The following is a 22,929-nucleotide window of genomic DNA, read 5'->3' as shown; positions in this document are numbered from 1 at the left end:
GTTACGTTGCCTTTACTTTCGACAGCGTCTGCCTCGGGTGACGTGCGTGCTTCAGAGGATGGAAGTTTCTTCCCCGGGGACGCGATACCTGAGGGAGTTCGTCGTGAAACGGGGAACGAGCCCCGGCACTCGCTGACTGGATGCTTTTTAACGGCCGGGGCTGTTTGCCGGCCCGTTCCCGGGGCTGTTGGCGGCGGGCAGCCCGGCGGCGGAGGCTGCTCGCCCGTACCTGTGGAGAGGAGCCGCCGTTTTGGCGGGCGAACGGCGCCGCCGGGCGCTCGCCGCGCTCTCGAAGGCGGCGTCCCTGCGATCGCCTGGGGAAAACCAAGCCCGGTCCGCTCGGCCTCAGGTGTGTTAACAACAGTAATGATTAATTAATAAAGTAATTGGGAGGCGGGGCGGGGGCGGAACGCACCCGCGCGAGGCCGCCGCGTTCACCCTCCCTTCCCCGGACTACATTTCCCAGCAGCGCCCGCGGCTCGGCGGGACGGGGAGGGTGGGAGATGGCGGCCTGGGCTCGGGCGGTGAGGGGGCTGCTGCTGGACGTCAGCGGGGTTCTCTACGACAGCGGCGGCGATGGCGGGGTGCCCATCGCCGGCTCGGTGGAGGCGGTACGCAGGTGGGTGCCGGGGGGTCGGAGGAACCCGGCCCGGCCCGCCCTCCCAAGCCCGGGGAGGAGGAGGAGGAGGAGGAGGCCGGTGAGGGGCCGCCCGGGGTGGGGGGGGTACCCCAGAACATGGCGGTGCGGGCTCGGCACCCCGAAACATACAGCGTGGGCTTGACCCTGGGCTTTGGAGCTACAGCGGGCGAGGATCGGGGTTTAAAACCACTCCGACTGTGCAGCCCCCCCCCCCCCCCCCGCGGTTGGCTGTGTGAAAGTTGAGTGGGACGGGACAGCAAACGTGAACGTTTTGGGTCACCTTGGTGGTTTTTTTAGGCTTATTTAAGCTGCGAGGGAGTCCGCTGAGTTTGTGGATCTGCTGTTCCTGGGCTGGTGGGGAAAGGAGCCCGCAGCAGCGCAGACAGATCACAGCCCCGCTTGATTTTGTATTTACTGTCATCGCTGCGCATGTAGCAGGAGCAGGCAATATATAAGAGGTCTGGCACGTTCCCCCGGTAATCATTTTTAAAAATATTGCCCGCACCGGCATGGTGCTTCTGTAAATTGATGAGCTTTGCTGTCAAATTAGCTGGGACTTCTTGCAGAGAACCTGCAACCCAGCAGAAATGGAGAATTTCAGCGCTGCAGTTAATGATTGCCCAGCTTATGAGTGACTCAAAAGCAAAGTATTGCCGTGGCAAGTTACTCACCAGTGCCCACAGGTAGTGAACTCCTTCACTTTTAGCTGGGTAATGCAGTCCAGTTAACACAAGCTAAATAACCGCTGCTAAACAGACAGTGATTTCATTTCTTTAACTACCTTCTATTAACTAGGTTGACTTGCCAGTATGTCTCTATCAGCCCTGCTTGACTGGAGGAGCAGGATGGGGCCAGGGGAGAGCAATGGCCGCAGGGCCATCTTCGTTTAAAGGCAGGTATTGATTGGTGGGTCTGCCCCACTGGAGGAGGTCGTGGGTTTCTGGAAGAGCCTTTTGGCTCTACATGATGTTTCAGTAACCTGCTACAGAAAATCCAGATCCATTTCACGCGGTGAGCACTGCTGCGTGTACCCCACTTGAAATGTTTTAAATGTCGAAATACAAGCCAGTGTGAAGCGTTGACAGGCTTCGTCAACGTCAACAGGTTCGCTCGGCGAGCATCTCTGTGGCTTCTGTCCTCTGGGACCACCCAGCACAGACACACCTGTGGCGAGTACTTTATCAAGCAGGGAAATGTGCAGGAAGAAATATTGAAATCACTAAAATTAATCACACAAGTTTAGTTAAATAAGTGCCTAAATGTTGGTGGCACCGCCATGGAAAAGGCAGAACTGGAGAAGATCCAAAGGTACTGGTAATAAAAGAATTCTTTGCTGCGTTTTTGTTGTTGGTTTTTTTTTTTTTTTTAATTTTATCTTTGTTCGTATTGCTTAAAATACATGTAGTGGGCACATAAAGTGTCATTGGATGAATCTTCTGTTTTTGTCTACAGGATCAGAGTTCCAGCGCCAGAAAGCAGTGTTTGAAGCAAGTTTTAGGCTTATTGAGGCTCTTGGCCTGTTTGTGGTGCTCAGCTGGCCCCAGCTGGCCAGGGGGAGCTTGGGGGTGCCAGGACGGCCGACAGGAAAGCCGCGCACCGAGGGAATTTGGTGAAATTAGGCAGAGGGAAAAGTTGCTTTTATAAAGACATTGTATTGAAATACCGTGGCACGTGGGTTTTCCAAGGGATCACCTATGACTTCTGTTCCCATTCCTCCATGTCCCCTTTATGCAATATTTCAGCATGATTTCTGTTCTCGCGCCTTTCCGTAGCTATGCTACAGGGTCAGGATTCAAGAGAGACCCTAAGAGAAAAGGCTTGTTGCAAAATGAAAGCATTTGTTTTCCCTTGGGTGTACAGAGCAGCCTGTTTGCTGACTGCAAAGGGGCAGGCACTGCCGGGGTGGCCTCTGCCAAGATTAAACTTTCCTGGCTTTCCTTCTTGTCTTACTCAAATCCTGGTAATGTTGCTTCCTGCTGAGGCCGATGCCTGTGCCAGCTGGTCTGTTGTTGAAGGAGAGTCTTCTGCTCTCCATCTTCCAGGAGAACACGTCTTACCACCCTCTTATGATTTCTTGCCGACTGGCACTTTCTGCTGGGACCGTCGTGTATACCAAGTTTGTGCAGTGCGTAGCACTGGACAGCCCGCGTCATAGCCAAATTCTCCAGGCATGGCCAAAACAAACATAAATAACAACTACTACTTTATTACTGTCGGAGATCAAATAATTCCTTTAAAAACCAGGACATATTCAATAATATCTGCATCGCGGTTTGCCAGATGCTTTTGATGTATTGTTTTTTTTCTCCTAGGTATTTTCTGTCAGGTTACAGGCTGTTATTTAATAACTTTTACCACTGCATTTGCTGAAACCTCCCATATGGAGGCAACGTAAACTGCAGTTTAATTTACAGCAACGTCAGAGATATGCTAATGAAACAACAGTAAAACTCTGGCCTTGGGCTAAACGTAAGATATTGCGGGCTTCCTTTTGAAATACTGGAAATGTCTAAGCCCTTGTTCCTCGTTAGGGATTTCTGCAACTCGGTAGCTAATCTGACCTGTCTGCCTCTCTGACCTGGAGGGGCGTGCAGGGGTCTTCGAGGTCGGTTTGGAGAAGCAATCCAACAACAGGCTCCCAAGCGCTGCACTGGGAAAGTCGATCTCGTTTGGGCAGGATCTGGTGAGCGCTGGCAGGTGTGTGCCGTGCTGTGTCCACCGTGTGGCACGGGGAGGTGACACGCTGCACCGCTTCGTGGGCTGCCGTGGGGCTTCTCTGCAGCTCTGTGCACGAGGTTTGTTTCCAAGGGAGCGTGCTGGGAGCATGATGGTTGTTTTTAGCATGTGTGGGCTCCGAGCAGTTTAGTGTCAATAAGGAAAGGAGAAGTGGTGGTGATAGCTGTGGAAACTGGGGACAGCAGAAGTGAGTATAGAAAAGTGCCAGGAAAGAAAAAAAAAAACCTAACCCAAAACATTTTGTTCAGGTCATTCAATGTAAGTGGTTAAGAATAATAATTTTCCTTGGGTAAAGTCAAGTAGCCTTATTTATCTGCCTATTAGGTTGGTAATTGTTCTAGCTCACACCATTTAAAATCTTCATTGACTCATTATCCTATTGCCAGTTGGTCATTAATATTTGTGTCTGCGTCATAGTACAGCTCAGTGGTTTCAAGCAGATGGATTAAAGCTAAAAGCAGCTCTTTTTTTTAATTAATTCATTTTTGTATCAATTAAAAAGTCATTATTGCAAATAGCTAGGAACTTTATAATTAATTCAAATTGATATGGTCTTTTGCTGAAGGAGATGTCTAAAATCTTTTTAGTGCATATATATGTCCAATAGGAGTCTTAAATACCATTTTGATAATTCATACTACAGATATGGTCAGCTGTCATAATATGACAGCTGACGTGTTCTCTTCAGATTGTCTTGCTACATCATCTCCCACACCATTACAGCAATTAACTTTGTGTAACAACATATAGTACACACCCAATAAAAATCGTAAGTAAACATTTTCATTTGCGGTTGGTTTCATGTGACTGAAGCCATGTCGACTCCTTAAGTTTGCTGCATTATTTTTCTTGTTTTCAGCCCAATTCTGCTATGCAGTTATTTGAGTTAGTATTTGAGAGTAGCGATGTAATTTCTGCTAGCAGAATTTGGCCCGTTTTATGTTTATGATGGCTGGGGGGGTGGGAGGGTGGTTCTCTCGTGTTTGTTTTTAGCTAGCAGTACAGTCAGATGAAGCAGAAGAATGACCAAAGAAGCTGATGGATGTTGAAACATCCTGACCAAGATGACATTCAGTTACACACTTCAGTTACATACTTCCCAGTGCCGTAGAGTGCCTCCTGCGGAAAGCGTCAGTAGTCACTATCCAAGTTGTTATAACTTGTGATGAAACACCAAGTGTTACAACTGGGAATGCTTTATTTATTGCTAATGTACCTGCATCTCTGATAAATTTTACCTGTGAAATATCTTAGGATTCATTATGCACTGAAAGGGAACTGGTGAATCGGAGGCTGAAAAGATGAACCACAGAAGTATTTGTTGTACAGAGCAGAGCTCCTTCTGCACTCCAGTAATGACAAGGTGAATCCGGATCCTTCTTGTTACTCGGCCCAACTATGGCAGACAGGCACCCATGTGCCTAAGGGCATTGGCACCCCTGGTTTAACCCAGAAGCCAGGGTGCCAGGAATGTCATTAAATCCACTGGGCACTATTATTGTTAACTTTAGGTGGGGATATTGGAGTGGTGGATGACTAGAAGATCCAAAAGCAGCTTCATAAGATGATTTGGCCCTTTAAAACTTTTAATCCATAACATTTCTTGATTGTTTAGTTTACTGTAGTATATGTTTGTTGTTGTTTTAAAAAAATCCTTATAATAGAATTAATAAACTGCATCTCTTCTGAGTGCGTGCAGTTAACTGGCAGACGCTGTGGAGCAGATCAGAAAGCCTACGGACAAGATCAGAAGGCCCATCTGTGACTTAAAGGCTTCTTCTGGAGCCAGCCTTAACAGTGCCTCTGTACTGTGCTGTTGTTGTCTTAATTGATTTACACAGCATTGACACGAGGTGAGCTATTCGCTTTTTATCTTACAAATAGCAGGGAGCTGGTCTCTTACAAGACAGAAGGTGGTTAAACATCCATAAAAGATGCTCTGCCTGTGCTCTGTTATTTGCATTTACAGCTGTGTGCTGATAGTGTGCCTATTAGCATATCCATATGAAAAGCACACAGTAGTTGGACATTTACAACATCCTGTTGTTTGGCCAGTATAGTGCATCTGTTAGGACAACTTTCTACAGAGTTCTTTAAAAGAGCAACGGAAATCTGGGGAGCAGGGAGGCTGGGGAGCAGCTGGACAGTCGTGTTAAAATAAAATACCTGGAGAGTCTAACAAGGCGAAGATTGCGAGGAGAACAAGCGAAACTGGAACCGTAAAGCAATTCAGCATGCGGGGGTTCGAGTGGGACAGTTGTGAGTTTACAAAGAGCCATCTGAAAGTGTGTGTAGGACAAGGAGTAGGAAATCTCTGTTGTCATGGAAGATAACGAAGCATGGCTTAGCACAGTCTGTGCAGATGTTCAAAGTTCCAAGGCTTGCTATGCCTTCATGACATGTGATAGCAAAGGAGTTGTTCCTCCTAGAAAGAGACTTGGACATAAACTATACAAACTCTTGGGTAAATATCTGTTCATTTGTCTTTGCAGTTAACTCTCTTTGCACTTTCTATCCATGGATCCCAAAGAAGGGTAGGTGTCACCTGCCCTTTCTGAAGCAGCAGAGACACAAAAAGACGAAGCAGTTCTGTATTGTCATGTAGCTGTTCACTGGCAGAGCCAGGACGAGATCCAGGAATTGATCCTCAGTGGGTGCAGAGTTGTCACGGCTCCACTTCAGTCTGTAACATCAGCTATGGCCTCAGTTTTCTGAAGGCAGTGGACCTTCCTAACCTATATTTCCTTTCCTAATCAGCAAGGTTCGTTATTTTTTTAAAAAGATCTGTGTCCCTGAAGTTGTGGGTACTCCAAGTGCTGTTTGCACAAATTGCATGAGTAAGTGCTTACACATTTGGAATTTAAACATCATTAACCTTTAGGGTCTTGAGCTACTTACTGTCCATCGGCAGGATTACATACCATACAAATATTTACCAATAAAGAATAATAGCAGCTACTACAGTGATATCTACTACCTAATGGTACTTGTTTGCCCACTACCTGATACTGATTAATCCCTGAAGTGGATGAGCAGCACTCTACCTAGTTCTGTGCTTTATTTAGAGCTTGAGACTTGTCTCGGTTTACCACTGTGGTAGTATTTTTTTCCCTGTCTTTCATGCTTGGTGAACTCAGTCTGGAATCTTAGAACTGAGCCTGATTCTTTGCATATCGTCAGCAGTACTGCCATTCAGATTCCATGGTATCTTTGCAAGTGATGTGCTGGAATTAGTTGTCAATTGCTTCCCGATTAAAATCACCACAAGTTTTTTGGAATGCAACTTGGTCTTTGAGCTATTGCAATGAAATAATATGGTATTTTCTAAAGTAGGTAAGCAGAGCATGTGAGAGTGAATTCTTTCTCTATAAAATAGGCTAAGTGAAACCTTTTGGCAATTTACTTTCTTTTTCTGAGAAAGAGAATTCATTAGTTACAAACAGGTGCTGTTTGTATACAAAGTAAGAATTCGACTGTGACAAAGATAACTTGGTTTTGACTGAAATTTTAATGGAATAATTAGTGGCTTCGGAGGCAAAACCCCTAACTGCTTTTAGCACAGAATGAAAGCTATTGGAGTGTGATTAATTATATTATCCATAAATATGTTTTGCTTAATGCAAATAGATATATTCCAGGCCTGTTCATGCTAACTGCATCCCCAATGTTCAGATTTTTTTCTTGACAGCTCCAAAGCGGAGCATTACCAAGTATTTAAAGTATACCAGAGTTTTATTTTGTTACAAAATACACCCATATGTTTGAATTGTACTTGGTTTTGTGTTGTTGCAGTATGACAATCAGCCAGCCGCTACAAGACGAAGTGAGTAGTCCTGACTCAGTTTCTGCAGTGTGGTTAAAGTCTGGGACTGCTAAGTGTAATACTTTAAGTGAATTTGGAAACCTGCAGCGATTAAATGCATCTTGTTGCTGAACGTAATGGACCAGAAAGATTTTTCTTATATTCTGCTTTGTGCTTCCTTTCTGTGGATTCACTTCAAAAGCATGTATTATTTCTATTAAATACTTAATTCTAGATTTCACTGTTGTGGCATATTGTTGTCTACAAATCTGTAGACAAATCTTTTGTCTACTCTTCTGTTCAGGCAGTTGGAATATGATTTGTAGTATCAGGTAATATATTCAGTAATTCTGGTATCCAGCTGTATTCAGTGGTCAGAGAGGCAGCCTTGTAGGGAATTCAGGACAAGATGGACTTTGTGTTTGTTTTGGTGTACAACTTCCAGTATTTATTGCTACCTCTGAAAAATTCTGAATTATTAAAGTACCTAAATAAAGGCATTGGTAGGTTTTTAAAGTTTACTTTGAACTACAGTGTAGTGATTTTTCAGTTTTTGCTGTCAAACAGTGTCTCAAAGTGGTATTTCCAGAGTCTTTAGCTTTATAATGGTACCTTTTCTTGTTTCACCCTTGCCCACCCTTAAATAACATTGGCCTCTTTTCTTGTGGCTCCTTCATATGTGCCTATTAATCTGCCTTCATTCCTGTTCAAAGGTAATGCCCTCCTATTTTTTAATCCCTTTTGCAATCCCTCCTTTGGATTCCCTCCAAATGATCCACTTCTATATATAGAGAGGTGAGCCATATGGGTCTGGAGAGGAAATTGTGCTCGTGAGATAGCAGATGTAGAGGTGAGTTTCAGACACAAGAATGCGAGGGGGAGTGGGGCCAAAAAGTGCTGTATGTAAGGATTTGTCAGGCCAGCCTTGCTATATGGAGCAGAAAGCTAGACCACCAGAGAACGGGAGCTTTAATGAGCTTGGCTGTACTCAGGACCAATGACAGGACATCAGTGAATGGAAACACCAGGAGATCAGGGGACAAAAGTAGCATCAGAAATGCGACAGCAAGATTTAAGCAGTTTGGACATACTGTAAGGATGGCAGAAATCAGAGGAATGGAAAGGTTTGGACACCGGGATAGAGAAGGAACAACCAGAAAACAAGCCAAGGTTGCTCTGTCTCAGGAGTGTGTGTGGGGTTTCATCCACAGTCCTCTGATCTCGTCACACCCGGAGAGCAAAACACTGGGAAGTTCAGTGTTTCGGTGGAATTGGGAGGCTTGTGCTGTAAAAACTGGCCAAATGAACTAAGGATGGAGAAAGGCTTTTGTGGCTGGCCTCCTTCAGACTTTTGAAATAATGATTTTGCTTGGTGTTTTTTCAGAAGCTGAAATTAAAAGATGAACAATGCTTGCTGCTGAAATAGCACGAATGCAGATTTGCAGAGAAAGCATAATATATTATTGCCACAAATACGCTTTTTAAGCAGAGGGCACATAAAGCAGAGCGAATGTAGTCACCTCCAACAGGCACTTCCACAGCTAGACCCCAGAAGGGGTTATCGCTTTCAGCCGACGCTGAGCTGGAAAACCCTTTTGCATCCTCTTCTCAGGTGTGTGTGCTGCTCTGGCAGCCAGAGGTCCTCCTGGGAAAAGCCTGCAAGATCAGGCGCAGGATTTGCATTAATTCGGAAATGTAACATAGTCTGACACTTCAAGATGTAACCTGCTCATCGCAGGGGCTAGAAGAGGGGTTTTGCCTTCTGTGTAGAGCAGTGTGTGACTTGCTAGGTGCGTGACTCCCGGCAGTGGCAGGGCCAGCCAGGGAGGCTTTTGTCGGCAATGGAAAACATCCCATTGCCTGCTAGTCAGCAGTGTCTGAAGGCACGGAAGGTTTTGATACCTCCCTTTGTCCTGATCGCTCACCATTTTGTGGTCTGGATGAGATTTTACCCACCATTATGCAGGCTGTTGAGGACTAGTACTGATCTCTTCTTGCAAAACCCATTTTAATTCGTTGTTTTGAGTGCATTTTTTAGACACTGGCTAAAACCACATCATGCGCTGTGGTTCTCCATCAGCCAGGCAGGCTAAAGGAGTGGTATAAATTTCTGCTCTTTTCAAACATTTTCTTCTGTATTGACCTTGAAACTAGGCAAGTAATTTCTACTTTTGACCATTATGCTCAGTTTGTTCTTGGCTCGGTTTCATCTCCTCTTGACAGGAGAAGTTTTTTACCTGTAGCACCAGCACCCTGGCCCTTGCAAAGGGCAGTAAGCAAACATTAGCCCTGCCCAGGTGGGAGGACAGCATTCCTGCACAAGTCCTGGTTTTACTTTATTGTTTGGTTGCAGGTAGATAACTCTCCGGTACTGTTATTTCCCTGTGTTTCAGAGATGGTATTAGAGTGCTGACAAGTTTACACTGAAGCACACTGGTATTCGTCCGCTGATGCAAAAGAGTCAAATAGTATAAGTGCTTAGCACGCTTTCTTTTCTTTTAAATTAAAAAAAAAAAAAAAAAAAAAAAAAAAAAAAGACTCTGAAAAACCAAAAAGCAGGATGAAAAGCCAGTTCTGGAAATCTCATAACCAGTGCTCTTCCAGACCCCTTTGAAGTTGGCGTTGGACAGTTGCCAAGCTCAGGCTTGTTGTCTCTTCCAGGGTTTTGCTTTCTGCCCCCCCCCCCCCCCCCCCGCCTGTCTGCACAGGACCTGCTGGCACGACTCTCCTTCTGCTCCCCTGTTAGGAAAAACCCTCACTGCAAAAGAGAGTGGTCAAAGATGGGAAGTCTGAAGTTTAGCCTTATACCGTGTCCTTAGTTGCTTCTGCCATGTGCAGGACAATGTGAATTTAAGAAGGAATGATGGCTTCCAGCTTAGATTCCGGGGCCATTTCTTTTCCTACGGGTGTCACAACCTTTACATCATCTGAAAGAAGAGTTTTTGTGTTTTATATGCCCAAAGGCTGCCCGTTAAGGTTGGCAAGGGGGTTGGTTAAGTCTGCACAAGGTCAGTCAGGATGTCTAATAATTGTCCTAACACTTTACCTGTTATGGAACAATAATGAGAGTTTTTTCATTATTTTCGGGTGAGTGAACCTGGCAGATGCTGACAGCCAGCAGATGTGTAAAGTTCGAGGTGATTTGTAAGGGACCGGCTCATCTGACGCACGGTAATTGCATTGTGGGACATTGTCACTCAGCGTCGTGTCCTGCTCCGGCAGAACGAGGTAAAGGTCAGTTCAAAGAGCTGGCGTAGCGTGAGGGGCAGCTTGGGGCTGAAATTAAAAACCTCATTTCCATCTCTCCTCTATACGTGTGCTCATGTTGTGCCCAGAGCCGGGTGGATACCCCGGTTCTAGATTTAGGGATTGTTTTGGCAGCTGAGTGGTTGTTTCGGTCTGGACTGTGTTTAAATGCCTCCTCTAGTAAGGCTTAGAAAAAAATCTCCTTACCCACCTGTTGGTGTGTTAGTTCAGTGCTCATCTGTTCGCTTATGATTTTGGGCTTGGAAGTTTCTTTTGTGACTTGTTCCTTTGCTTCAGCACCTGTGTGCCGTGGCAGCTCCCCGGGCAGCCGGTGCCTGCTCTGCCAGCGGAGCCTCTGCGGCACACAGCTGGAGGGGTGCGATTGGACTTTTCGTCTGCTCCCTGCTGCCCTGCGCACTCTGCCGTCCTCCCTAGAGGGGCTCTGACAAGTTTCTTTTTCTGCAGAGATGCTTTTAGCCGAGTTTGCCATTTGTGACACCCCGAAAAGTCAGAAGCTGCTCTCCCTTCGCGCCTAGCTCCCCGCACGCAGGTGAAGTTCAAGTTCCCCCGTTCCTGTTCGTGGGCATTAGGAGTGGTATGAGCAGTCATGTTGGAAACAGAGTAGGTTTGTCTGACGGTGAGCCTGCTGACGGCCCCGAACGGGGAGCGAGAGGCAGCCTTGGGATGTCTGCAGCTAGCTGGACCATGCAGAGTCCCCGCAGTATGGAGCGCAGTGCTGCCTGTCCGTGTGCTCGGCTTGCGCTCTAATCAGGATTGATTTCTGGTGCTTCTGGAGTTTGAGTGGGATCTTTATCATGGCCACGATGAATGAAAGTCAGCTGAAGCTCTGATTGACTGGGTTTCCTGGGTGTGCCTGCGCTTCTGTAATATAGATGCTGATAAATCTGTAATATGCTGGAGATCTTGATAAAATGTGTGTTGTGTAGTTCGTCTGCTGTTGCCTCATTCTTCTGTACTTGCAGGTATCTAATCCCTTGCTCTTTATCTTATAAGGCATCACATTACAGATTTTGTTCTTTCTTCTTCTCCTAACATCCTCACACCTGCCGGCACTAGAAATTGCAGTAACTTGCTCTGCACGTGCTTCTTAAAATGTGAACGCTGGTGGCTGGGTCAGCTCAGTAGCTCGAGGTTTCCTGTTAAGCTGGCCAGCTTAGCAGCCGTGCCCCCACTGCAGTATAGACTCACTGTGTGAAGCATCTCGCCTCTGTCAGAGACCTTCAAGCCATCTCTTTTAGTTTCTCCTGGTGCAATACCTGACCATGAAAACTGAAGGAGAGTTTTGCTGTAAACACAAGCAGAGCCAGGATTTCCCCCATGTAGAGCTGTTGTTAAAAGCTCTCCCTCATTATTTAAGCTCTGAGTTAATAGTTGTTTGCTGATGTGTGCTGGCCTGCAGGCTCCGCTCACGGTCCCCGTGCTGAGCATCGAGGGATGGATTCGTCCCAGTGTGTGTGTAATCACGCACGTACTGGTGAGCGTGACTGTACTGTACGAGAATTTGGCGGAGAGCTAGCAGAGGGGCTTTTTAGAGATGCTAACTGTGAAGGAGAAAGTGGCTTTTCATTGAAAAGGTATTTTTGTAGAAATAAGTCTTCTCCGGAGTTCTTGATCATTTTTCTTTTGTTTAGTGTGCCAGGATATTTTTGAGACTCCTCTTCATGTTTCACCAGAGGACTCCCATTTTCTGACTGGCTGGGCCTATCCTCACCTGATCCTAAGCATTTACTGAGCTCATTTGTTGAGGTGGTAATTGCTGGTGGCCATGAAGGTGTAAAGCAGTCCAGGATGTGTCCATATTGCTTCCGCTTTCATCAAGCCTTTCAGAAATGTAGCTCTGTTTTTCATCTAAAATTCTGAGAAGGAAGTTAAATTTGTAGTATAGGAAAACTGAGTCTTTGCTTTCACCAAGCTGACCCGTGAGGGTGCTTATTTGTCTGTGCAAGTCAGTGGTTAGTGTTGTTCCTGGATTCGTTTTGTTGACCTTTAGGAAGAGAAAGAATAGATTCTTATTCAACAAATGTCTGCTTCCAGGCAGTCGTGAATCATTGGATTTTTTTCCTAAGAGTGTGCAGATAGGCTTTGCGTTTAGAATAAGATTTTTTTAACCACGGCGCACACTGTTAAAGTTTGTTATGTATCCAAATTACACTGCTTTGCTTTTTAACTACAGCTGAAACCGTGTTTCGAATAACAGATGTGGAATACTGTCATCCCACTGTCACACCAATTGTTCATTGTTCTGAGAAGGTCACATCATAATTCATTAACAATAATTATTCCCTGGGTACACCCTGCACTTCTTCACTCAATTGCTTCATTAACTTGTGAGTGAATCTCACATTCACTGCTCCAATCAATGAAGATATATTTATAATGTACAAGTGGATGCTATTAGTTACAATATATTAACTGCCTAATTTAAAATAGAAAAGCTATCTTTATGAAGGGCAATTAACCACTAAGTGTAATTGATAATTCACATACCTATGATTAGGAAAGACAAATAATAAGAAAGAAATGAATCACCAGTGTTACTGAAGAAGACACTGGCGTGCAGTTTTAATGAGCGGAAGGGGCTTTCTGGGTCAGGACCAGATTTCTAAGAATCCTTTGATGGAAAGTTCGTCACCGGATGCATTACCTTGATGTGGTTTTGGTGTTTGCGCCAACCGATTGGGATGATCTTCCCTAGAAAAGGAACCCAGCATGTTTTGTTGTCTTGAGAGTCAACGCAGAGACTTTCCTAACAGACAAGTCCTTTTTCATCCTAATACAAAGAAAAGTAATAATATTTTAATAAGAATTTATAAGCCTAGCTCCAAACCTACCTAGGTATCCAAACCTGTATGAGCTCAGGTCCTCAAAGATAATTATGTACAAATTCACACTAAAATTGACAAAAATTAGGCATTTTAATATATTTGAGGAGCTAAGTGACAGTACCTTCCTTTGGCAAATATTTAAAAAAAATTGTGATACATATGCTTCTGATTTTCCATGACCACTTTGAAATACATTGGTTCTCCAAATAGCTGACAACTCATCCCTGGAGAAGAGGTCTTTTTGTGACATCCGCAGTAGGTCACCACAGCTTGGGTCAGGAAATAAAGCAGCTCAGAGGCAGAGGACTTGCACGGGATTGCAGAGTGCCAATCCACAGGAACCACGTCCTTGGCTCTGGGCACTTGGCGCCATGTTTTCTTCCCTTGAGAAGCCATTTGCCTGTAAACATTTATTAATGAATCAGTTGAAGTACCATATTTTTCAGGATTATCCACAAACTAACAGCACAGGTGTTTTATGAGAGATTAAATGATGAATGTAACTGAAGCCACCCCAGTGTTGATATAAGCATCACTGCAACTAGCTGGCTTCTTACCTGGAGTCTGCAGAAGTGCAAAGCCTTGCTGTTACCTCCAGCTAATCACTGCAGCAGGTGATCAGGAAGTGGAAAAGTGAAAATCCAAGTTAAAATGCTAATAGCCAGTGGTATCACACCAGCTACTGTACTCATGTCCGTGCAGTGCCTTCAGGTCATGTGTGATTACATCCATGGACTGGTTTAAAGAAAAGGAACTGGATTTGGTTTTTTTTGATGTGTAGAGGAGTGTGTGCCTGACAGACTGTGGTATTCTGGGGATGGTGGGCATCACCTGTGCTACTCTATTCAGCTTAGCTCTCTGCTCCAGAAGGGCAGTTACATGCTATGGCAGTGGGTCTACACATGAAAATTGCAGCTGTAGTGCCCAGAATCAATATTTTACATGTGTCTTGGTCACAGTAAGGGATCCTGCTCCTGTTCTGGAATATCCTCTTTGCATTTTTGCTGTAATTATCCAAGTTGGGGGTGGTGATGCCGTGATGCATGCTCAGGCTTCAGTGGGACAGCAAAGCTGGTACTCTTAGCTCCTTTTCTATGTCTGGTTAACCCCTCTGTTGCTATTACTCAACAGGGTCAAAGCATCTGGTCTGAAGCTGCGGTTCTGCACTAACGAAACCCAAGCGACCCGGGAGAAGTTTGTGAAGAAGCTCCAGGGCATGGGCTTTGACATCTCCGTGGATGAAGTCACTGCCCCAGCACCAGCAGCCTGCCGCATTTTGAAGGAGCGCAGCCTGAGGCCGCACTTGCTTGTGCACAACGGTGGGACACCGCTGCAGTAGATGCTGGGAGACATAGAGGGACACCCCAGAGAGATGCGGGCATTTGCGATAGAGCAGTGAATTCCCACAGCTTGGCGGGGGGGAGAGCTCCCAGCTGTTGTTTTCCTACAGGGAAAGCTTTTTCCTTAGTCATGAGACTCTGGAATAAACCATAGTGGTCTGGCCTGAGCAAGATCTCAATTGTGGCAGTGGTACAGGGAAGGCACAGAGTTGTGCTGAGGGTCAGCAAGTGCACAGAGGAGTCTGCTACTTAACAACAGAGACTAGGAGATAGGCGAGGTCTTCTGTAAGACATTACATTGTCTTTGTTATCATGGCAGAGGTTTCAAGTTTAAAGTGTTTTCTTCTGTAGGATGTGGGTACGGAGAAAGGAGGTGGATCCTGCCCTTGCTATTACACATTTTCATTCAGCTACCCAGGAGTTTGTCTCGGGTCTAGGTGCTTGGGTATAATGAGCTAAGATATAACTGAGACGTGGGTGACAGGAGCTAAGGCAAGGGTAGGAAATGGTTTATTTGGCTCTTTGTTGTAGGACGGATGAATAGCAGGATCTGGGCAGGACTAGAAGGGGTCTGAAGAACAGTTGATTGAGACTTGGATTTTTTTTAATTTTTTTTTTTTTTTATGTGTCGGGGAATGAATGAAAGGAAACACAAATCTGGGGGAAACCCATCACTTCCAATGGCATTTGAAATGGTAAGGGATTTGTGGATTATTTTTTTTTGTTTTTTCCTCCTCCTGTAGATCTCGTCCCTGAATTTGCTGAGATTGATAAAGCAAACCCAAACTGTGTGGTTATTGGAGATGCAGCAGAAAACTTCACCTATGCAAACCTTAATGAAGCTTTCAGAGTTCTGATTGGGATGGAGAAGCCTGTTTTGATCTCCCTTGGAAGAGGGTGAGTTAAGCACTGTTTCTTCTTCAAGTCTCTGTATTTTTTAATTTCCCCCAGTGTCTTTGTACTTAATGGAGGCCAGATATTGGTGTGGGCATTCACAGTACCAATTTCGAAGCAGTTAATCTATGTGTCTGGACTGGGAGGCTGATGTGCTCAGATACCTGTCAATGAAGAGTCCTCAGTGGGTAATTCAGTCACCTAACTTGGCCTCCTGTCCTGAGTCACTTACTTATAGCCTTTCCAGGGGTGTAAGGGAAAACTGCAGTGATTACACTGAAATAGGTCTCTAAAAGAAGGTGGTATGGATGCTCTCCATGAGCCACAGTTCAGCCCTGTGCTGATGCAGGATTGTAAAGGGCACTGGAAGCCACTGAACTTGCCGTGCTGAATCCTCCAGTTGACTTTGAAAATACTCATTAGCAGTGTCTCTGTGCTGCTACAGCACAGGGTGAGGCATCTCTTGAATTTCAGCTGTTGGTGATCTTTTTTCTGTAGACAGTGCAAAGTAAGCAGTTGTGTGGATGTATTTCATCGATTGCTAGAGGGTGAGAGATGTAGCTGCTCTTCTGAGGAGGAATTGTAGCAGCTTTTAGAGAACCTGGAGACACCCTGGTGTATAAGCACAGCAAATGCCAGGCTCCAACCCTTCAAAGTCAGCATTCGAGTGTGAGCTAGACCTTGATGAAACAATCCACATGTTTGCAGGTGGCAGTGGGAGGGTTAAATAGCTGTAGTTTTGTAAGCCACTAGGAAAAGGACTTTTGTTGCTTTACGAGCAAGTCTGAGATCCTCTTAAAAAACCCATGGAAGTCATGGAGAATTTGGATTTTGATGTGTGCAAGTCCCAAGTGAATGAGTATTGCAAGAGGCCAGTAGGATTATAGGCACTGCTCGTCTTTTTGTCTCCGCCCCTGCAAGATCTCAGAGATGAGGACTGTTGGTTTAACTGCTGCGTGTAGCCATGTGTTCCTGTCTGAACTGTAAAGAAATGATTTTTAATAGTGAAAGAAATGCAAACCAAACAAAAAAAATCCAACAGGCCGTGCTTGGATAAAGGGCTGTTGGTGTAGATTTGTGATGCAGTTTGATCTTCCAGCATCTTCAAGTTACTAATGGTGAGGAGGATCAGGTGGTCCAAAAATTCCCTGTTTCAGCCAACGGTCAGCCAGGTTTCTTCTTCCAGGTTCGAATCCTGCCCACGTTTGTAGTGGCTGAGATGCGATACTGGATGTGGCTAATGGCCTGTGTGACGTAAATGACTCCTTGCTATTTGAGTGGTACTTAAAGATCTCGTCTCTGAAAGTTGGCATTAGCATCTCTGCAGGTTGATTCATATGTGTGAAACTGTTATACATAAGGGAACGCTTTCATGCTGGTGGCTTGAGAATTGCTATACATGAGGAATAAGAAGCCAGGAGAGTTTTTATTTGCTACTATAGAAACCCCACCAATTTACCAAAGTAGCTGCGATGCACAAACTCCACCCGAACTATGTTGGAGATGGGGGTAGATGTTCCTCTGGCTGCGAGTAAAGTGTGATGGCCAAAAAGACCGAAGGGGAGAGCCCAAGGATATACTGAGAAATAAATGGCTGGGCTGGTGTGTATGGCGAAGACCTGCAAACACAGCTGTGCTTTTGAAGCGACAGATCAATTCTTTTGATAGTTTGAACATCAAAAGACATTTTTAATTGTTCTCTGAACATTAAAGATAAATTCTAACCTCCTGCTTTCACATGCAGGTAAAATCCAGTCAGGGATTTTGAATGTTTTCCTAAAAACAATTCAGTTAGATGTAGTCTGAGTTTTTAAACAGGAGGTTATTAATGCCAGCACTGAGTAATGACAAATCCCAACGGCCTTGTAGGAGTTATTCTTATCTGTTGTGTGATGTATGGGCTTAAAAAAGACTATGCATGTTTAGCTTGAGGAAACTGTAGTGACAACTTTTTTTCAGTGGTTCAATAGACCGTAATGGGCATGAAAACCCTTCTTAGTTTGTGGTTATTGATCCAGTTGAGTAGAACTTATCAGCGGGAAGGAGCAGTTAAATCCATTGTGTTGCCTTACCTGACACTCACGCTCTGATCCTACAACATGGGCAAAAAATCCTTACTGTTTCTCAGTTAGAAGGACAAGGAGAAAATGTTGAACCAACAGCAGAATGGCTAATGTACGTAAAATAACCAAGTTCTGTGTTATGTAGTACCATCTTTCAAAATGAAATACAGAGTCAACCTTTGTTTAAGACTTGCAACGTGATCAATGCAAAAATGCCTTTGTACCCTGTGCATATAAAAGTATTTATTTATTTGGTCATTCATTGATGTAGACAGCTCTAAAACTGACTTGCTGGTTTTGGTTTTTTTTTTAAATTCTATTTTTCATTTAAAAACATAGATTTTTTTTGGATATTCTGAGCTCAGTTTTCACCATGAGCATATTTTTTTTTAATGATTGATCATTTAGGTAATGTGAACCTGAGTTCTGAATGAGTTGCTCTGGTAGGTATGTTCTCTGACTTGAGGAAGGGAGATTATAAATTGGATTAATTGTTCACCTAACTAGAAAAGCCTTGTTGACGCAAAGGGCCATATACAAAAACCAGCCACAAGCCAGCTTTGTTTTTAACATGCAGAATCAGTGTAATTGGGTGGACCTTAAGAAGGTGCCTACCTTGGGCAAGTAGGTTGATTTTGGTTGAAGTTTTAGTTTATTCCATAGAAAACGAAAGTGTCAGAGTCACTGAAGCAGAATGCCCTCCTCCTGAAAATGGAGTGATTTACATTTAGCATCTGTTTTGGGCTGAGAGTGGGAATTGGCTTTGTAATTTCTTCTGTCATGCCACTGTCAGAAAATTAAGCTGTTTACGCTAGACTATAGAAGGTTAATGGCTGTTCTAGCAAAGGTCAAGTGGTCATTTTAAAGGGAGGCTGTGCTGAATAATCGAAAATGGCAGAAGGATAAGGCATAAAATCTTAACTGGCTGCTCATCCTACCTTTTTTTCCTGTCATATAGAAACCTGTCTTTGCTCTGATCAGGAGAGCTTGGAAGACCTGCGTTAATGTGAATTGCTATTCCAGAAAAACACTGTAAAGATTCTAACTAATCTTATGAGCTTCATGGCAATAGCAGCATTTTCAGAAGGAACAAAATTTAGCTTGGATGACTTTCTTAGTGCCGATAAGCAGTGCCCTGGCTTTCCTCATGTGGGAGGCTGGTGACAAGCAATGATGGTCAACTGTTTGGGGTCCCTTTCCAGATATACTGAAGAAGGTGTTACAGCTGCTGGTTGGTGCCAGCCCTCATCTTGTATCTGCCAAGGGGTCTCCATCACTGATTAAAGGAAGAGCAATGTAACTGCTGTCCTTTGCAAGCAGCTAGTACTCTGTGCAATAAAATACAGGCCAAGTTCATCCTTGATATAAGCTAGTTGAAATCCCTTTGAACCAGTAGAGTTGCGTCCCAGATGCCAGATGGGCATCCGGTCTGAGGTCTTTTCCCCAGCATTGCACAGTACTGAGCCTGTCTTTTACTTAATTCCTGGTGTTAAATTAAGGCTCCAGAGTTTATGATGACTTGACTTTTTGTTGCAGCCATATGGACATCTATATAGGCACAGAAATAATAAAATGTGGTTTCTTTGTATTTAACTGCCATTTCATTGGAACTTTATCACTTTCATTTCCAGACGCTACTATAAAGAAACCGATGGTCTGAAACTTGATGTTGGAGCATATATGAAGGCATTAGAGGTATTTTATAGCTTGCATTATGCTTACTCGCTCTGTGCACCTTGTTAAAAGAGTAACTGGTATAAATATGGGTCGTCTTCTGTAATTACTCACCTTGGTGGAGGAAGTTTCCACAGATTGAAACTCATCTGCTGCATTCTAAACACGGGTGGATTCATTTGTTTTCTGGCTTCGTTCATTTTTTTTAATTTTATTTAAAATGTGAACTTTTACCATTGTGGTACCTTTATTGGAAGTGAGGTCCTTGCAAGAAGGAGTCAGAAAAGAAAAACATGGAATATTGTCTGCAAGAAACCCAAGAAAAACTGAAGGTCCGTTTTATGTTTGGTGTAGTGTTAACATAGCCCTTGCCCTTTACAGTTTACAGCAAAAGGCCTTTATTCAGCAAGACACTTAAGTGAAATCCTATTTTTAAGCCTGATTAAATCAGTGCAGAACTGGAACCCACAGATAAGCCAACCTAAAGGTGAGAGGAGAGAACCATTATGCTCCCTTTTAGAGGCTTGTAGAGATATAAAAAAATAAATGCAGAATGAATGCAGAGACTAAAGCAAAGTAGGGGAGTATACAAGCACAGAAGATAGCAGATATAATGTATGCTTGCCGCACATTCGTTTGTATCCATGTGAGTTTTGGGGAGAGCTTTTGCGTCCCAAAATAAGTTCAGGCTTCTAGTTGTATAGGAGCAAGCTAGAAAGACCTTATTTATTCAATTTTTTCAGCATGCTACTGATATTTAGTTGCAGGAGAATAAAGCTTTTCAGCTCAGGCTGGTCACCTGAACCATTAAAAATATGCCAGATGGTTGAAGAAACCCTCTACATCTCTTAAGGCACTTCAGTACTTTTCATCATTTCATATGAAGGATATTTGCTACTTCTTTGAGAGTGATGCCCTGACAAAAACGAGCAATACTGGAACTGAGTCTGAAGACTGCTCTCATGATAGAGAAAGTAACAGATTTGTAACCTGACATGTTTCAGGAGGACTTTCTCTCCTGCCAGAGGACATAAAACACTTCTGTTATCCAAATGCTCTGATATTCACCTTCACCTGCTAATCCATTGTGTTATTTAAGGGCAAAAATCAATAGTCACATACTTTTTATACAATTGACTGGACTTAGAGTTGAACAAATCCTTTTCTGATCAGCATTTTTTGTGTGTGTCTCTTTTCTTTTTTTCCAGTATGCTTGTGATGTTCAAGCTGAGGTAGTGGGAAAACCAGCAAAAATGTTTTTTGAGTCAGCCTTAGCAGAAATGGGAGTTCCACCACAGCAGGTAAGGTTTCTGGTGCCGTGACCACTGGCTGTGCCATATAGTTATGCCCACTGATGCATTTTTTCTGGTTTGCTGTCTTTCACAGAAAGTTGTAGAAGAGGTTGAAGGGAATGTGGCCAGGGGGACATGGTAAACTTGGGGTGGATACAGAAATGTTTTTTTCCAAACCCAGTGTGTTATACATGGTGCAGAGAAATATTTATATTTAGGATCTTCCTATGAATTACTCAAAAAGGAAAAGAAAAATTGTTGAAAAAATGCTTCAGAGGGAAGAATACCCATGTTTGCCCATTCTGTCAAACAATGTGAAGTAGACAGAAGAGAACTGACAGCCAAGAGGGTAAATGATAGCAGGTGGGGACTTGTTGAATTTATTTTGCCTTATTCTTACTTCCTACCCTCCTGAAAGGCATGACATTATTTTCTCTGCTTTTTTGAGGGTTCTTTTTGATTGCCTTTTCATTCCCTGTGTCTCTCTTCGTTCTGACTTGTGCCCTCCATACCTCTACCCAATTTAGAGTCTTCCATCTCTCCATTCTCTACTGTGGTTGCTCCTTCTACTTGTACTCTTGTGTTGTGCTTTCTTGTTCACCTTCCTTCCAAATCTTATAGTTCAAAAGAACATGCACTTCTGTTGTGAAATTCCTTTACTTGGAGGCTAAAGAAAACAATGCAAAAGAATAAAAGTTAGTTTTCCCAAGGAATTATGGAAGATGATATGCCTCACAAGGTGAGAGGTGCCCCAATGCATGGTAGTCCGCTTGGTGACTGGAGGCTGCAGCACGGTGGAATTGCAGCCAAAATGTTGTTTATTTCCTTTGGTGTCACACTGACTACCTTTTTTTAATAAAAGGGAAAGGCAGAAATAAAATATTTTCTAATTTAGGTGAATGGGAAGCACTGACTGATCCCAAAATTCCTCCTGTGTTATTGGATTCATCAAGCTTTCCAGAAACACGCTGAATGTGTGATGCTCCCTGCTTACTTAGTACAGCCCATTTTTTTTCCCTGCTCTGTAGTTGTGGCCAGGTCCTCTTTATTGATTTGTTGTTCTGTCACACAGGACATAAGGATGAGTATGAGATGACTCACAGACAGCAGTGAATTACAACGTAATAATTCCATCAGGAGGTTCTGGTGACATTATAAACAACAGGAGTGAAGTTTGGGTGGCTTGTAGTTCCCTAGAGCCTGGAGATGAAATTATGGCCCTGTAATTCAGTATGTGCTTGGGTTTTACTTTATTATAGAGTGGAGAGATGGAAAAGACCTAGTAGGCCATCTAATCTATCTCCTTCCCCGTGCAGGAGTGTTCCCTGCTCCACATTTATTAATGTTTTGTCCAGAGTAGTTTTCAGCGAGCCGAACAACTGGGCTTCTGTAAGTACACTAGGGACAGTACTCGCAGACAATTAGGTCTTGTGGGCAGGCAGCTTTTTCTGAGATTCATTGGGACACTTCCTTTTTAAACTGCATCTCCTTATTTCTAGTTTTATTCCAGGTAACAACCAAAATAACTGCTTGCCTTCCTGGATATTTTCTCCCTCCAATTACCTCTAGACTTGTTATCATTACAGCAGTTGTCTCTTACTAAAACTGTGTGGTTAGTTCTCAGCAGCTTCCCTTGTGATTTGGTCCCTCTGCACGCTAACCCGCTGTGGTGCTCTTTTCTGTACTCCCTTCAGTTTGTCAATATCTTCCTAGTAACAAGATAGCTCAGCCTGAACATAATATCCCAGGTACAGCCATGGCAATTATTCAATCCATTCATCCAACCAACAAACCAAAAAATCCATTTGAGACACAGAGTGGCATTTGAAGAAGTGGCTGGAAAAAAGAACAAAGAAAAAAAAACAAACCACAGAGCTCAGCCCTTGGATACTGTTTGTCTAATCAGAGGCATGGTTTGTGTTTCCTTTCTGCTTATGTCATAAACGATCGATGCATAGGAGTTGGAGGGAGGAGGTTTTGGGGTTTTTTTTTATCCTTGTGGCCCTGTGTAGTGGCATTGCTTGCCCTTTTCCGTAGGCAGGATGGTGCGGTTGTCCTCAGACACTGTTTTGCCCAGCTCGCGGTATGCTGAGACCGTGTCAGCCCCTGGCACCAAGGGAGGGTATCATTACAGGGATGCGACAGGACACCAGAACTTCTGTCTCAAAAACTTTGCTCCAGGGAACAAAATTTGATATAATGCATCACCAAGCTGGCAAAAATGGTTGCATAGGGTGAGCCTCGGTGAGTGGTTCCTGTCGACTTCAAGAGGATTTGTTTTGGGGATGGAAAAGCAGTAATAGTCCCCAGCAGAGACTACTATTTATTCACTCTCTGCTATTTGCCAGATCCTCATAGTGCTACTAGTGACTAACTTTATATTTTGACACAGATTT

General features: G+C 44.0%; 1 protein-coding gene across 2 annotated transcripts in view; it reads left to right on the top strand.

The window, feature by feature from the left end:
• The first annotated feature begins 490 nt into the window (after positions 1-490).
• Positions 491-22,929, top strand: part of LOC115348505 (phospholysine phosphohistidine inorganic pyrophosphate phosphatase) — a 90,642-nt gene continuing 68,203 nt past the window's right edge. For both annotated transcript variants that reach the window (XR_003925836.1, XM_030031316.1), the window contains exons 1-5: positions 491-619; positions 14,402-14,589; positions 15,354-15,507; positions 19,199-19,262; positions 20,450-20,542. Coding sequence is in view for 1 of the 2 variants with exons in the window: in XM_030031316.1 (XP_029887176.1) it covers positions 504-619; positions 14,402-14,589; positions 15,354-15,507; positions 19,199-19,262; positions 20,450-20,542 (615 nt within the window). In the remaining variant the exon portion in view is untranslated. The remainder of the gene's footprint in view (positions 620-14,401; positions 14,590-15,353; positions 15,508-19,198; positions 19,263-20,449; positions 20,543-22,929) is intronic.

This window comes from Aquila chrysaetos, chromosome 11 (genome assembly GCF_900496995.4).
Source record: "Aquila chrysaetos chrysaetos chromosome 11, bAquChr1.4, whole genome shotgun sequence".
Taxonomy (NCBI): domain Eukaryota; kingdom Metazoa; phylum Chordata; class Aves; order Accipitriformes; family Accipitridae; genus Aquila; species Aquila chrysaetos.
This window is presented reverse-complemented; position numbering and strand designations above follow the sequence as displayed.